The sequence below is a fragment of the Diadema antillarum genome, unplaced genomic scaffold (assembly GCF_040938485.1).
Source record: "Diadema antillarum isolate AM-2024a unplaced genomic scaffold, OU_Dant_1.0 scf00000147, whole genome shotgun sequence".
Classification (NCBI taxonomy): domain Eukaryota; kingdom Metazoa; phylum Echinodermata; class Echinoidea; order Diadematoida; family Diadematidae; genus Diadema; species Diadema antillarum.
The window spans coordinates 617,423-635,459 of NW_027271036.1; the positions used below are offsets into that span (position 1 = coordinate 617,423).

Below are 18,037 nucleotides of genomic sequence, written 5' to 3' on the forward strand. Positions count from 1 at the left end.
CCATTCCCGCAAGAGTTGCTATCCTAACATCTTTCATACAATATAATTTATAATGGGGCCCTGGACCCGATCTTTTTGTGTATCATGCAGGCGAGTAAGATGTGTACTGGCTATTTCTTGACAGTGCATTTGAATGGGTATGGAGAGGGCCAGAAGTTTCAACCCTATCATGGCCCCTGGCGTCATCAGCCCCAATATGACAGATATAATTCTTCTTCTCCACTCAATATCAATTGAGGTGCATGTCTATAAAATGGTATTGTAGGACCCTACTGCTACTATTTGAACAGGTCTGTACATTGTCTTGGTGCTGTAGTCAGCTTAGTTAAATACATATTTTCTATACACCTTGTCTCTGTATTCTCTGTCACTTCCATTAATAATCACTGTCTGACCAGTAGACCTCCAACCCTTTTATATTCCCCTGCCATATATGTTCCCTTTTGTATTTGTTCATTTCAGATAATGATCCACATTCCTTTCCTGTTGTAATCAAACTCTCTTCCCTACACTGATTTACAGCATATTTATTCTGGTTGTATTAGACAGCATTAGCATAAGCATGAAAGCCTATAATACTCCAGTGAAAAAGGAAGTATTGCATTTTACAGATGTGGATGTGGAAGCTCAGTGAATGATGTAAAGTGCTTTGACATTATACATACATGTGTAGCATAGCAAAATGTGGTGACACTATACTGTATACGCCATATATACTTAGCAATTCTAAATTTTCACAAATTGGGACTTCCCAACAATTTCTCAAGTGGTTAAATTCGCGATCGTGGAGTACAGTACTGAATGGAGAAATGTATACGTGCACGTCACATTCATATCAGGATCAGAGTTAATATTTTCGCATGTCTTTAAAGGGACTGTACAGTACTGGTCGAGGTAGGGATTCATGTTTTGAACATTCCTAAGTGAGATAATGAAAAGCCTCTTATGAATTATGAAAGAGCATGTAATTTTAAGAAGGATTCAACGTTTATTTGATGAAAATTGGTTTTCAAATGGCTGAAATATAAAAAAAAAGTGATAATGATAAAAGGCGACATGCCACAACTTTATTAGGATCTCTTTGATTCACCTTGTTTTTGGATATCTCAGCCATTTCAAAACCGATTTTCGTCGAATAAACTTTTGATACCCCTTAGAACTGCATGCTCTTTGACATCTCATAGAGTGGTTTCTGAATATCTCGCAAAACATTAAAAGCTAAATCTACATCTCGACCAGAACGGTACACACCCTTTAAATTCACAAATAGCACCTAACTTCAAAAATTTGTGAAAATAAAAACCTCGCTACATATTTGGCATATACATTAGGGCCTATATATATCAAAAATTGATTTATGTATTACCATGAACGTCAGAAAAGACACAACTATATACAGACTTTAGGATAATAATGCCAGAATCAACTAGTTTCTTAAAAAATCTTAGGGTATCAAAATGTCCAAAACAGAGCTTGCACTACAAAATGACAGGGATCCAGATGTTGATGGTATTTGACAGCATTCAAATTTGCACTTTGAACATAGTGAACCAGACTGCCATTTTTGGGTTTGGAACATCACAACTGACTGCCAATGGCTCTTAGAACAAATAAACAGTCATAAAATGCTATGAACAAATGCTATATATGGTGTAAATGTCTATTTACACATCATAACAGACCATTAGTGTGAGACAAATAAAGCAGATACTGCACATTGGATTTACTGAGTCCAACATCCTCAGCTTTCAACAACCAATTGTAATAGATTGGTATTGTGATTTACACATATGATATGGCACTGCGTGAATATTGAAAGGGTGATTGAATTGACATGAATAAACTGCAGGTCACAGTGTGAAGGATGATCAGCCCATAGTGTGCTGTCATTGGTCAACTGACAGAATCCTCTCGGGCCAAATTCTTGACCAACTAGCATGGATGTCTGGAAAGCAATTTTCACTCATATCAGCCACAGTAACACGGGCAAAAGATCGTGATCTTTAAGATCTCAAAGTTTTGCCAGTGTAACCACAAACTTCCCATTAACTTTCTCAGAAAACTTCTCATCCCAACTAGGGATATTTGAAAGCTCGGTACAACTGAAACTTTGCAAAGTTTGTCACATGACATGTCCACCGACTGTTTACAGCATCAATCAATGGATTTCGGGTGGTGCCTCGAATCGCTGGGAAGCACCTGTGTGAATTGTTATGTCACAATCAATGGTGAGTTGGCTCAGTGGTGGTGAGTTGGCTCAGTCGCTAGCGCATTTGCCCCACGATCCCAAGGACCCGGGTTCGAACCCGAGTCTGGACTGAGCAATGTCGTGTGTAATCATACCACCCCCTCTAGCAAGAGGCAAAACACTCTGTCCCTCGGATAGGACATAAAATGGAGGTACCATGTATGAGAGAGAGAGTCATAACTCATGCACGTAAAAGATCCCGCTTCATTCATTCATCGCAAGGAGCAGGATGTTTAACCTGGTGAAGTGGTCCCACCTTACATCCAACTGGACCCCATGGAAGACCAGCTTAGCGTAGCTGATCACATATGGGTTATCCAGCCATCTTCTCAGATGGAAATGAACAAACAAACAAACAAACAAACAAACAAACAATTGTTAGCTGTCAGACAGCACCCTCTATCTTCTTTCTTGCACAAAGTTCAAAGTTCAAATCTATTTTCATTTCCATCAAATAGACAGAGAAAATTATATACAATGTATATAAAGCAGAACATATTTGCAATAATTGCAAAAACGGAAATTAGCAAAATACATGTGATGATGAGTAACAAAATGAAGAAAACACATGCACAGTACAAATTAAATACGGAGGGGAATGGAAATAGAGATTCCCACTAAAAAGCAAAGCTTGTACGATATGGGACCCCGATACGATATGGGACCCTCACTAGGGCTCAAGTGCACAAGTGACCCAAACTTCTTGACCTTTTAAATCGAGGAATTTGCGTTGGCTGCCAGTGTGACTGGATGACCAAAGACTGTGAATACTTTGTGATCTTAACTCCTCAATCTTTTGCCAGTGTGACTGCAGATGGACTGCATCGAAGGCCATACGGACACTACAGTACAGGGTAGTGGGGGATTAGGTACTCCCTATTATGGGACTGAGCAATTGCTATGCCCCTCTTGGGTTTTGGCAGTTAAGGGCAATCAAACAACTTTCTGTTTTTTTTTTTTTATGGGGGGGGGGGCCTTATTTGACGCTTTTTATACAAATGGCAAAAAAAAAAAAAAAAAATGAAAACAAAATCGCATCTGGCTTCCAGATGGAAGTGCACATCAAACAATGACTGGAAAATGACTTCCCTGATTGACAAAGATGTCTGGAAACTAATTGTCAATGAAGAGACATTTCCTTAATCCTTTTATCCTCTTTGTGTCACCACGGCCTTCCTGTTGGACTGAGGCACACTGCTACACCCTTAGTGGGCTTGCTTACTTTACAACAGGGTTTAGGTTCAATGGATTACTATACTCAATGCTGGTGAGAAAACTTTGAAAAAAGAAAAAAAAAAGAAAAAAAAATTAGCTCAGTGCCTGGGCACATGGTGAGACAACGGTTTAGCATGGTCTAAGCCAAGACTTTCAGGTATAGGTTAGTTCCACTGTGAAAGGGTAAAAAGACATTGAGGGATTAAAGAGATGGTCTAGTACTGGCTGAGGTAAGGATTCAGCTTTTCAACTTTTTGTGAGCATGGCGGGGGTCGGGAGGGTCGTACGACCCCCCCCCCCCCCCCCCCCCCCAAAAAAAAAAAAAAAAAAATTCAGAAGGTCCACTTTTTGTAAAAGACATTTTTGTTTTTTTAGGGGTTTTTACCCTATATACAACAGGAAAAAAAGTGACCAGGTGGTGTTCCAGCAAATTGTCAAAAACCTCGTAAATTTCATAACTTAGTTTAATATGCCACACCTTATTTCTAAGCCGCACTGCCATGCCGAAAAAGTCACTTTTGTATGCACCAAATGGCCCCATTTTAAGATATAAAATTCAAAAACTCCCTACCGTGGGAGGGGGGACACCCCCCTTCCACACCCTCCCTCGCAAAGGTAAAGGTCCAACAATTTTGATTACGACCCCCCCCCCCCCAGAAAAAATCCTGGATACACCCCTGGTGAGATACTAAGAAACCACTTTATGAAATGCTACAGTAGGCCTATATCATTCAAATAGGAATTCATAGTTTATTTGAGGAAGACTGATTTTGAAATGGCAGAGATATCAAAAAACAAAGTAAAACAAAGCAATTTTAATAAAAGGTGGGTCCCACCTTTGCTTTTGATAGTGTCAATTTGTTTTGATATCTCTGCCATTTCAAAACCAATTTTCATCAAATAAACTTTGAATGCCTCTGAGAATTATATTCTCTTTTATACTTCGTAAGAGGTTTCTTGCTACATGTATCTCATAAAGTAAAGCTGGAAACCTTAAGTCCCACCTCAACCAAAACTATACCATCCCTTTAACCCGTTGATGACGAATCCCGTCCCTTTAACCCGTTGATGACGAATCCCGAGTATACTCAGGCAGGTGTCTATGAGAAATGCGTGTTGTAGCAATGGGTTAAGAAACCGGAGAATTACCTTTGCAAGCAGAGACCAGTGGGTGATGGCCATCCTGCAGTGCATCCACCACCATTCCCTGGCCCAGGGGGTCCTGCTTGGACCTCAGATGGCCCAACCAGTAGTCTACCATCTCCTTCTGTCCAGACTCACAGGCACAACATAGCAGGCGGATTAAATCTTCTGTGTCATCAGCACAGCCTGACAGAAGGGAGATAAATGCGCATAAAATAGTAACTGAACACATTAAGGTCAAAGGTAACTAGAATTTGGCCGAATAGTAATTTCCAAATGTCCAATAGGACAATAATTTGGTCATGAGAGAATAAGAAAATTATCATCTAATGTATGTGCAATACCACTGGTGAATAATCATTGTACTTTGGCTAGACTAAAGTTTTTTAGCCATAACTTCAGCTAGTTATGCTCAGTGGTGATATAATCATAAGCAGGATTGTAATACAAAAACATTTATTTGGTTTATTTAGTGATAAGGGTACATCTCCGAAGCTGAGGGTCAAAGGTCAATTGAGTGTACTATGGTTAAAAACATTACAATCTAGTCATAACTTCAGCTAGTAATGTCCAGTGTTAGGTTGGATAGAGAGAATGGTTGGAAGGAAAAAAGGAAAATTAAAACAATATTGTTTGGTTGAAATGAAAGTGTAGAGGTTAAAAGGTCAACATCAAGGGTGATTGAGCTTTAGTTAAAACCTGCCACTGTCCAGTCATGACCCTGGCTAATGAAGTCCAATGAGGTGCAAGTTTCATATGATGGACAGAAAAAATATGGGAAATATTCCCTCTGTGCCACAAGCGTATAAAAGATCAATCCTCTAGGTCAGTGTTTATGATGAAGAAACTTCCCTTACAAGGTACATATGGAGGGTCACCGTTGTGGTGGAATAGAGCAATGATTGTAGTGGAAAGGAGAGGGATCTCAGTTTAGATCAGTTGCCTGCACTAATTAAATAAATGGTTCATCTTCAATTAGATGTCTATGATGGTTATTAATGCACAGAAACTCTTTTTCACTTTTTTTTCATGTGTTATAGTAAAAGTGGAAATTTTTGAGGAGTGCAAGTTTCATGCACTTTGCGCAACATGAAATTAGCATCAAAATGAAGGCATCAGAATTTAGAATGCCAACCAGTTATCATTTACCCTACTATATGTACTTTCAAAGCCCTTCAAAGATGTTTGAAGGCTTGCTTAATTGTCATGACTGTCTGCGAGTTTCAAAACAAGCGAAACTCATCTTACCAGACTGAGCGCAAAAAATTCAATCTCCTAAAAATGTTTACTTTCACAGTAATTTGTTTGCGAGACTTGCAGGGTACTTTAACCTGTCAAGTCCCAGAGTTTGCTGCAGGAATTATCAATTTATCATCCTTTAATTGACATCTTTGAATTTCAGTGCATAGTACTTCCTGGAGTAAGCCTAGAGGGAATTAGTCAAAATCATAAAATCTGCAATCTAAGTTTAGAAGAAATCTTTTTTTTTTTTAATCAACAATTTGAGAGAAAAACAAAACACCTTCATCTTCTCAAATATGTTGCCAATCTGATGAACAGTTAAACAATTACCGACCATGGTTTGTTTGTTTTTTTTTTTAAATAATTTTGCAAGCAAAATGAACAATGGCATACAACCCAAAGAAAATTTTAGTTTTTCATTTTATTAACTTTAATACCGATCTTACCTAATCTTTTTATCTTTCTAAATGACAATAGATATTAATAATGCATGACAAAAACCTACAATAAAATCATAACATCAGAAACCAAAGAAATGCAAATTCTGGGGTTTACTGAGTTCATGGAAATAAGGTAGATTCCCTGAAAGGGTGATCATAAAGTGAAAAGTATTGCCCGATGCCAGGCAAAAACCTACCTTCTATTGAAGTCATAAGTTTGGTAACAAGACTCATGTGACCATGAAGGGTAGCAATTTCTAGTCCAGTTTTGCTCTGGAAAATATAATTATGGAAAGTGCAGGAAACAGAATTAAGGACTTACAGAATAATCCCACATGTCCGGCAGCAAACGTTTTTATGTGCAAAAATAATACTAAAAGTAGAATTCAGTCAGATGACTCACATGAAAGACTAAATATGCCACAGATTTGATGTACACTAACACCATGATAAAGTCAAAGAATACATCCGTGTGAATGGGCACTAAATCTTATCTTGCTCTCACTCAGTATTTCAGAAGCTGTTCAAAATTGCATCACACTACCCAGACCTTCACACAAAACTTCAAAGTGAAAATGTTATATGATAGCTATCATATGATTGTTCAAATTGTGATGCATTACCTTTCACTTTAAACTTTGATGAATGAATTTCTATCTTTATAAAAAGAAGGATGTAAGAAAATTGACTAATGAAAAATGACGATGGGAAGCTGCTTCTTGTTTTTGTGTTTTGGTTGGGTGCTTTTTTTTAAATGCTTTGCCTTTTCTTGTAGAGGTTGAGTCATCTAATTGATCGCCTCACAAAAAGGGAAAGGCATGTAATTCAATGTCCAACTCGATAGAGGAATTGACACGTACACAAATTAGCGGGTTACAAAACTGAGTTTTGTAACCCCCTAGAAAACTCGAGTTTTTTGCACGTGTGGACACAAAAACCCCACAAATTAGCACGATCAGCAGTGCGATGCTTAACCCAAGAAATTTTGCTCTTATTTCTGAATTAGCGCACTAATTTGCCTTGTGGTCATGTGTGAAGGGTGGGCAAATAAACTCCAGATTTTTTATCCCATCATTCAAAGCAAACGCTACAACAGCATGCGCTCGACACCACTGTGAGGCACAAGAACAATAGTTTCTATTGATCAGCAATTAGCGGGTTATTTCCGAACATGCGTGTGTGAACAGTTGCAAAAACACTTGAGTTTCCAAGCACAATTGCTAACCCGCTAATTTGGAGCATGTGAACAGTTGCGAGTTTTCGAGTGCGCTCGGTAACCCACTATTTTGTACGTGTGAATGCCTCTAAACGTCAAATCTTGGCCATAAATTCTAAGGTTAAAACACCAAATTTTGGCATCTATAGATGTGAGGAATATGGCATGGCACACATTCCATGCTATTGTTTGTTTGCCTTTTTGACATTGATGGTACATTGCAACCGACAGACTGAAACTGAAGAATAAACCTAATCAACAAAATGCAACAATCCCATAAAACCAGGAGACTGCACCATATACATTGTAGAGATGCATTGAGATATATGGAGTGTACTGTAAAACGAGGAATGTTCGTGTGCATTTTAATATCGTGAATTTCGCGAGCGCCAAGATTCATGAAATTAAAATGCACGCAAAAATTCTTGTCTACACTATATGCATTGAATGCCAGTGGCATTTCGCGAAACTTTCATGCCGCAAAAAAAGCCGTCGGCTCCAATTCGCGAAAAATTCATGCCGCGAATATATCATGTTTTACAGTATTCACTCCAACCAGCTACTGTAACATGCATTCCACAGTCAAATGCAATTATAATATGCATATATACATATATATATATATATATATATATATATACATGTATGTGAAATTTATGTGAAATCCCTTTGAGGCTGCAATGATCAGTGATTGCAATATCCGATGTATGGAATTAATGACTCGAGTTTGATTGACATAATATGACACTCACAAAGCCTTCAACAACATGATTGCCTTAACATACATGTACATGTAGACTTAGGGGCATTTTGTCCAGCAAATTTGTCAGATAAATTTGCTCTCAGCCAATCAGATGCAAGGGTTTCAGTAGCTTTTAACAATTTGTCAGAAAAAAAAAATCAGACAAAATGCTTCATGAAATGCTCTCCTGGAAGGAAACAAAAATTGACACACTTGAGTATAATTATAGTCACACGTATACAGTATCTTTCAAGACAATGTGAAATCGAGGTTCACTAAAAGTTTCTAGTATTCAACCTGTCTAATCATGTCAGTGGTGTTTGTAAAGCTACATTTTTAACTTTTTTTTTGTGCATTACACAAAATAGGTAGAATATGACCCTTTCTCAATTTGATGAAGTCTATGTACAGAAAAAAAAAACTTGTAGGGTCCTACATGTCCTTCTGTCCTTTCCCTTCAACCATAGTGCACATAGGGCTGAAATGTATTTCTAGATTGTGAATATATAATATGCACTTTAAAAACATTGCTGGCACAACAGTATAAGGCTATTAAATCAGTTCGGTTGTTTTGCTTATAAATACAACCTTGCTCTACTTTGTATGGGTGAAACCAAACAGACCAACTTTCTTTGAATCTTTCTCTGCAAAAAAAAAAAAACACACACAACACACATAGAGAGTATAAACATTAGAGTCATCAGAATCATATGACAATTAAAATATATACAGTATATAAAAATTTTCATTAATACATTTGACACTTTCAATTCCATATGGGCAGACACTGAAATTGCTCCCCCCCCCCCCCCCCAATGTGAATAGAAAGTGGCAATTTTTGTCAACTAACGTGGAAGTGTGTGGGCACACTTTATATTTCTAACAAGTTTCATTATAGCAGGATATACATGTACCAGTTTGACCTGTAAACATGAAAATGTGTGAAGTAAAATGTTTACGGAACCCGAGCAGTGTTCCAGGTCTAGTACTATACTATAAAAGCATGATGTACCTCTTACAACAGTGTGCAAGTGTGAGCAGTTCCTGTTCCATAATAAGCACATAATGTAAGTGGGGGTGGAATCCCACTAGAGGTGGAACATCACATGAACACTGACAATAAGAATTAGTTGTGACATCTGAACCTTTTTGTTGCTGCATCCCTTCAACTTACTGGATAGGAAACTCAAGGATATGAAAATTGTTATCCCCAAGTTCCCCCTTCCAACAAATCAAAACAAAACATTGAGCCTCTGTATCTGTGTTAATATTCTATCACCTTTATCTTCTCTCATCTCCTATCTAGTTGGTAGATTGGTTCATGTTCATAATACTATTCATGCTATATTTTCTCTCTTTTGTAGGCATTTTCTTCACAACCTTTCTACTACAAAATTTTTCAAATTTGTACAAGAATATGTTCCTCCAGTGCATATTGAAAAAAAAAAAGTTTAATTTCAATTTCAATGTGTACATTTGCTCATCCAGTAAACTGTTACACAATATCAAAAAACTTTCATCAGTTGGGGATTATTGTACAACCTGAGCTGTAGCTCAACATGCCTCCAAAACGGGACACAATACTAGTCTTTGAAAGGAATTTTGGCCAAGAAAGATGATAAGAGTCCATCTTGACTAAAAGAATCATTAAACCCCATCTTCATGCCGCACTTTGCAGGGGCGGATCCAAGAATTCCATAAAGGGGAGGCGCCTTTACAAAATTAAAGAGGGCGCACAAGCCCCCCTTTTTTCTTTTTATTTCTTTTGTTTTAACAAAAAAAATAAAGAGGGGGCGCGTGTCCGGTGCACCCCCTCAGGATCTGCCACTGCTTTGTCACCAATCTTCAGTTCAACAATTGGAGGACAAGTAGACGTCAAAGAGCTATGGCAGAGTGTCATTACTCAGCTTGAGAAAGTCCATAGGAGTGGGTGAAAGCTCAAAAAAAAGAAAGAAAAAAAAACTATAAAGTTTGGTAGAAGCCATAACCTCCTGTTGTATTAGACAATTTTGTTTGCTGGAAATAGATGGCCGTTGAGTAGTCATTTGACCCTCTGAATACCACACTAATTACCTGTCCACAGGTTCTTGTCTGAAATTTGAGCACATTTGGCTAATTGGCACCACAAGGGTTAATGAACAGTACACAGTTACTAATATTTCCATTCACTTTGATAATTGGGAGCATTAAGAAAGAAAACAGCAACAACAACTCTTACCTCAAGATTTTTACCCAGTGGATCCACTCCCCAGCATATTAGCACCATAGCAGCGGGAATATCTCCTCTGCGGCAGGCAGTGTGAAAGAAACCGTACCTCCGGTGGAGTTCCTCAGGACGACTGACCGCCTCTGAGTTGGCGGCACCTACGGTCATCTGGACTGACTTCCCCTCCTGGACTGGAAACCCATATGGGCAGTAGAGGGGAAACAGGTGATTCTGGACGTCCTGTTCAGACATGGTCTGCATGAAGCGATACACAGCCCTGACAGTGTCCGTGTGCCTCTCAAGAATGTCCAAGATGGCCTTGCAAACATCTTGTCAAGAAAGAAAGAAAGAAAGAATTACTGCAAAAAGATTGTGGGACATTGGGCTTTATGTGGACAATGTTATTGAGAGGACTCCTGCAGAATTAAACTCTTCTCCCTGGTCCAAAATGAACTAAGTCCCTTTTTTATCATTTTAGCTGCTGATGCAATAAAACACCTGATATCAATGAACAGAATGGACCAGTCAATATTTGACAGATTTACCCCACGCACATCTTCCTCATTTCTGTTGCCATGATCTGAAAACAAAAAATGGTTGATTAGCAAACTGATGCATAATTATTTGAAACAGCATAAGAAGAGTCAAAATGTTGTTGCTGTCGATGTTGTTGTTGTTGTTGTTGTTATTGTTGTTGTTGTTGTTGTTGTTGTTCATGATGTTGTTGTTGTTGTTGTTGTTATATCACTGTTTAATGACTGGGGTATACCACTGGTATTCATATGTGATGACTTATATATAAAATGAAATACAACTGGTTGTACACTCGCCATGACTCAGCTTGATTTTAATACTTTGAATCAATGCCACAGTGTTCTCTGCAAACCTTTCCTATCTATCGGTAAAATCTAAAGCATGGATATAAGAAGTCAATATTTACTCAGCATTTTGATGTAATTTTGTGCTCCCTCCAAGAAACTAGATTAGATTCTGAGAAGGACAGTTATTTACTAATGTGTGATGCGCAATTTTATTTCTTGAAGTTAACTAGTTGTAGAATGCTACAATATGTCACTCTACAAATTTGCCACTGTTTACATTTTAAGAGTGGATATGACTCCTTTCTATTGTCATAAGCTGTAAGATATGATAAGATGCATATCTTCCAGGGTTTAACAGGAAAACAAAGCAAAACAAATACGCACCTGGGAGAGTTTCATGACATTAATGTTTTCATGAATCAAACTTTGAACACATTTCCTATTCATAATCAATTGATTGCCTTGTCTCTTAATACATTGCCACAGTTTTGATTGTGATTGTAATCAAATATCTCTGCCATTTGATGATAATAGAATAAAAATAATATGTTGTACCAGGCACTGATGGGCCATATCAGCTATCCTCTCTCTCAGCATCACAAACAAATGAATATTGCACGTATCACAAAATCTCAATTCATTGACCTCTTGTATCATGTTCTAGACTTGTCACTTCCACTAATTTCAATTCGTCATTTGCATTTCAGTTCTTGGGTGGTTTTTTTTTTTCGACAGTTTGAAGACTGATTGTAAGACTCCACGAAATTTCAATGCATATGGTAGAATAAAGACTAAATGACATCTATTATCACAATCTCATGAATAAATGTGCTTTTCATGCCATATTTTGCAGAAGTTACCTGTCATAAAAACAATTAGAAGATGAGGATGACCAATTAAGTTCTCCAACTGCATTTCTTTGGATTGCTTATACATCTATAGATTTTGATTTTTGTTTTCATTTTTTCAACTATTCATTGTTACTTTAAAATCTCTTTTTCCCTCTTAGGTAAAAGTATGAAGCATTCTCTTTTATTTGACATCTTTGTTGTCTGTTGATATTGAATGGTTTGCATTAGATGCAGAATTTTCAAAAGCCATTTAGTTGCTAAAAAGTTATGATGCAAAAAAATCATGTGTATGTTGGAAACATAACTGAGAAGATAGAAGTTCTTGCATGTTCCTCTCTAAAATGTATATTTTAAAATTTTTTTGATGAATCCACGTAACCAGTTCCATCTACGTTTAGACCTAATATTTCTTAAATCATCAAGACAGTGAAATTAAAAGGTGTTAGTTTAGTGCTGAAAAGATGATAATTTTTGCTGCAAAACTTTTTTTTCAACTTGATGAGTAAATGAGGATTTATTCTCATGACAAACTAGATTTTTTTTTTTTCTGTTTCAATTTCGGCAGTATAGATCTTCAAATAGATATGAAGTGGACTCTGAACACATCACATACAGTAAACAGCGATTAGCTTTTCTTTGCCAATGTACGCCATGTTCTTCACATATTGACTAAAAAAGAGCATGATGTGACACTAATGATTAACACTTCTTCCGAGAAAATAAATCAGTACCTCGAGCAACCTGGTCAACAAACAGAAACTTATGATGCAATGCATGCATTTTATCTTCACTCCCATCATTTTCCAATAGGGGTTGCAAATATAATCCCTCCTTCAAACGCTGACTAAGTAGGCTACTACTAAAAGTGCACACTTTGGCGGTATGGAAATTTTAACGCATTTTGTGTGACCAGAAGCTGGCGCAAAAAGAAATGCATCCAGGACATATTTCTGCTTGTTGCTACTATGTACCACTATGTAATGCCTTGATTACACAAAATCATTAAAAAAATGAATAATGTGAAATTCATCTTACTCGGTAGAGTGAGAAAATATCCAAGTATGCTTTAAAAGTTAAAGATAAACTGCAATAGTTTTGTCTGTCCATGTTGTACATACATTACACACTAACTCTATAAATGGTATAAAACACAATGGCCAATTAAATTTTAAAGCTGTTATCATATTTTTAAACAATATTAGGCCATTCATATAAAAAAAAAGTTTCAATGAGTATTCATTACTTGACCTACTTTTTTTAGTACATAGATGTCTGTCCAGCATTGCTCACATGACCCCCAAATTTTCATTATGGCAAAAATTCTAATGGACTGCTTCTTTGAAGCAATTTTGGGCAAAGTTAATTATCTCTCATTAAAGTGTTCTAAAAGATGGCATTGGATGGGGGGTAATACACATTGGAAACAGAAAATAAAGCCATATCTCTGAAATGTGCCATTTTACTGTGGAAATGCCTATGAGGAAATAATCTATCTTGAATTGCACTTCGATCATTACTAGTAAAATGCAGCATTACAAAGCCCCCAAACTTGAGTGTTGGAGAAACAATTAATTTTAGAGCTGTTCATCACAAACTTCACTTTTCAGGGATCCATTCCAGCGTGTAATATGTCCACAGAGAACAGAAAGAGTTGTGACAAAAGATTAAAATCATTTTATGTTATGTTTGTTTAAAGGGGAAGGCTAGTAACTGATCAGTGGGAATCAGTGGAAATGCTGGGAGATGATTGCTCCAGTCCTTATGGGATTCATTCAAGAGTTCATTGTATATCTATTGTTGTGTGAAAATGATTTGCTTCAGAATGGTCTCATATTCAAGTAATGTGCAGTTTAATGCTTCCAGGTTAGCGTCCCTGGTCAGTGATGGAGCATTAATCTGCACATTACTTGAATATGAGACCGTTCTGAAACAAATCATTTTCACACAACAATAGATATACAATGAACTCTTGAATGAATCCCATAAGGATTGGAACAATCATCTCCCAGCATTTCCACTGATTCCCACTGATCAGTTACTAGCCTTCCCCTTTAAATTTCAAAGGAAATGTAAAGCCTCTTAAGACCGGGCGTCCATTAGGGCGCAGACAAGATGCAGAAAGCAACTTAAGTAATTCTGCACTCATTCGCCAACCCCTCCGCACGTTCTTGAAAAAGTCTGTTCACTGTCCTGAACATGACCGGGCGTTTCCGCACCTTCGGGAGAGAGACAAAATTTCCGCATCCAAATTTTGATGGAGACCAAAATTTGGACGTGGAACTGAACTTCCTGACACCTTTGGCAACTTGTCGTGAGGACATCGCAAGGACATCCCCACGACTGTTCCATAACACTTCTGCCCCTTCCGTTAGAATCCTGCGGTGCTGGCAGTTTCATGAATGAAAGCGGAGGACACTCGGAACGTTTTAGTACAGTGCAGTGCTGATGCCTGAAGAAAAATGCAAGTGCATGAAGCGACTGCGGACATTGTAGTTGAGACACAAAAGAGTCAACAAATTCTTACGAGCAAAAGGATTTTGAAGGTGAAAAATTGATACAGTATTATGCCTATGAAACATAAAAACACAATGAAGGGGGAGGGGTAACGTCCCAATCGTAACCCGGCAGCCTAACCGTCTTCCTCTGATGACGAACAGGTAAATGTCAGCATTTCCCAGCGACCAATGAAGAAGGCAGAACAGAAGACAGTGGATACTTTGTCAACAGTAACTATGAAGAAGAGAAAGCAGCCCCCTCCACTCTGAGTAAACTTTTTTGTTGGTTTCGTTCTTTTCAGAATTCATTTTCATTTGAGGGATTTGCCATTGCACAGTACATTGTTTTATTCATTTCAAATGTGACTGCCCAGCTCAAAGCCCACAAAGTGGAACTACGTCAAATTTTTTTTTTAATCTTTAAACTTACGAAGTTCTAAGCTTGTAAAACTATTCAACTTGTTAGAATTTGACCATCCTAACCCATTCAAAGGGGACCACGATGAGTGTGCTACCCGAGCATCTCTCACAGCTTGAGGCAAAGTAAATTTCGGCTGGTGTGACCTCCATGATGGCTAGCAGTCAAATGAGAAAAATCGAAAGTCAGCTCCCAATTTAGAACCTTGCCCCACTTCCTTATACTGTCCGCATATCTGTTGTCGGCAAGTATCCTGATTGTCCTCGTTCATGATTTTACCACTCCTGGTGTAATCCTAGATGTGTCCGCGCTGTCCGCCTACGATCGAGTACGATGTGCATTATATTCCGGGGTATTTTGCGCTCTTCCTGAGTGATTCCTAGGACACTCCTACACCTAGTACCTAGGAATGTCTGCAGTCAGTCCGCAGAGATTCCTGGGAATGTCCCAAGACAAGCTGATTTGCACACTTTTTACGCATCTGATGCGGACAGGATGTTGAAATGACAGACAGAATTTGCTTCTGCAACCCTTCCTAGGCTAGGCTTATCCGCTCCCTAGTGGACGTCAGCCTTATCTAAAGTGCTTGAATTAAAGAAGTCCTAGAATGACTGGCTGTGGCATTTATGCTACTTTAATAGTACATGTATGCATGCTGGAACATTGGCCTGAAACTTTGCAGTCCATGGCAATATTTTGAATAGAAATCACAGTAGAGTGGAGGAGGAAGTAGAAACAACTAGAATTGTAAAACAGAAAGTCCTGCATTAATATCTGGCCCAGCTGGGTCCATGCCCAGCTAAGTGATTGATAGGCCTACATCAGTACAGGCCTATCTGTGGACAAGGTGCATATTTATAATAACTTCCATATTTTCCCTCCCTTATTTTAATACTTTTTACCAAACTGCACTACCTTGACCCTAGCTCAAGAGCTAGGCCTAATTATTTATATACAGTGCACTCCCGCTACAACGAACACGGTAATAACGAAGTAAAACTTCTGGTCCCAAAATTAACACCACTACAGCCTATGGTACAAAATTCGCTTATAACGAACACGGTTATAGCGAAATTTTCGTTACACGAAGTCTTTTCTGAGCGCCACTGACAAAGAGAAACAAAAGAAATGTGCTCCGTTATAACGAAATGCGAATTGCTTTCGAAAAAACGTAGCGGAACAAGCATTTATTTTAGCGTCTCTGCACGGGCGAACGCTCCACATCACTGTGTGTTCGCTCCTTGCGTCACACACAGTTTTTGAGGGGAACTGGCGTTTAATATTGTAATACAATAATCATCCCATTTCACATAGCTTTCCAGTGTATGATGAGTATTCAGCAAACAGAATATGATATGTATGCATGGTTTCCTTGTTTTCGTTGTATATTGTAGTTGTTCGGTTATAACGAAATTTCGGCTCGTTATAACGAAATTTCGTTATAACGAAAGAAAACTGCCGGTCCCGAGCATTTCGTTATAACGGGAGTGCACTGTATTGAATATTTGACAATCCTGCGATAAAAATGGCAGGGCCACCTGGAAAAGCACTGAAGCAGTTTTTAATGCTGAGTAAAAGGTTGTTCAGTTGATAAGATATTAAACAAAAAAAAAAAAAAGGAGGCTACTTTTTTGTGCAATTCAGACAGCAAAAAATCAATAACAATATCTAGGTGAATTACTACTACAGTGATTTCCGACAGTTCTGCTCAGATGTAGATTACGTACCATGCCATTTGTCATTGCTTACATCCATTTGCGCTTTTACAGTTAGGGTTCTCCTTCCTCGCAGAGATGAAATCTGTGATGATGCGAATTGATGACTTTCCGGACAGGAGAGAACTCTTTCATCGTCCCGACTTCGGCCGCCGTGGCGGTCTACTGTACTAGACCGGAAAAATACTGGTCAAAGCGATTTTAATGAAGCTGCATTCATCATTATCTCACTCTGTCTTTGTTCATCTGTCGAAGACTGATTGGGGAGCTTGAAAGAAATGAAATACAGTGGGATATTTTTGCGAACTGCAGCAGAAGAGGAAGTCGCGTACAAACAGCGATCGACGCGGCGACTTGATCTTTCGGTGTGGATGCTGTCTATGGAAGCATCCCCGCCGCACCTTGACGGCGAAACGGTTTTCAGAGGATACGTGCGTTGCGGGTCGGTGAACTCGGATCTGTTAGCTGGCTTGCTAGCTGTCTGCGCCTTCTTCCCTCGAAGTTGTACTTGCAGTTGTTCAAAGCTGATTTATATTTTCTCGTCACTGGGATAAACAGGCATAAAATGGAAAACCAGATATTGCGGTTTGAAACTGACGTTGTTTCATCTGTCGAGTCAACAGCTCATGCAGGCTTTTATAGTAGAATACCACTGCTACGACAAAGTACGCCAAACTACAACGACGTTGGTTACTGCGCGAGCAGGCCATGTAGTACAGTAGCTGATCAATCGTGCGACCACCAGTGGACTCGTATGACTGTGCTACCAACTTGCTCGTAGTCTTGGAGTAAGAATCACTGAAGACTGCAACCACCTTGCGTTCCCTGTTCTCGAACTGATAACCACGAACACTTGAGCGCGTCCTGTGATCTCTACCTCCTTCTCTCCCTAAACAGGAAGTACTCGGTAGATTTGCAAGACGCCCGTAATGCCCAAGATACAAAGTGTTTTCCACCCGACAGCTACATTTTGCTTTCACTTGTCTACCAAAATCGGTAGCAACGTCCCCTGAGAAGCAGCACAAAAAACTCCTATTTTCTGCACACACAAAAAAAAGACAAAAAAGTTGGGGCCACAAAAGTCAGACCTTTTCGTCATCTTCTGTGGAAATCATCTCTCTCCCCCCCCCCCCCCCCCCCCCCGTTGCACCGGCACTGCTTCCTCAGAAACCATCTTTCCTTCTGCTCATTTGTCAGAATTGTAGCCATATACTCACTATACTTTATTCATGTCCTGTTCAATAATAACCCCCTCACCGACACAATTAACTGACGAGAAAAACAA

The 18,037-nt window shown here is 38.6% G+C and overlaps 1 protein-coding gene across 1 annotated transcript in view; it reads right to left on the reverse strand.

The window, feature by feature from the left end:
• The window catches only part of LOC139721679 (leucine-rich repeat serine/threonine-protein kinase 1-like), an 83,926-nt gene extending 66,958 nt beyond the window's left edge, over positions 1-16,968 (reverse strand). Inside the window, exons 1-4 of the mRNA XM_071633009.1 lie at positions 16,765-16,968; positions 10,465-10,781; positions 6,486-6,561; positions 4,613-4,792 (exon numbers count right to left, since the gene is read on the reverse strand). Of these exons, the coding sequence (XP_071489110.1) occupies positions 4,613-4,792; positions 6,486-6,561; positions 10,465-10,781; positions 16,765-16,792 (601 nt within the window). The 5' untranslated portion in view covers positions 16,793-16,968. The remainder of the gene's footprint in view (positions 1-4,612; positions 4,793-6,485; positions 6,562-10,464; positions 10,782-16,764) is intronic.
• Positions 16,969-18,037: the final 1,069 nt, after the last annotated feature.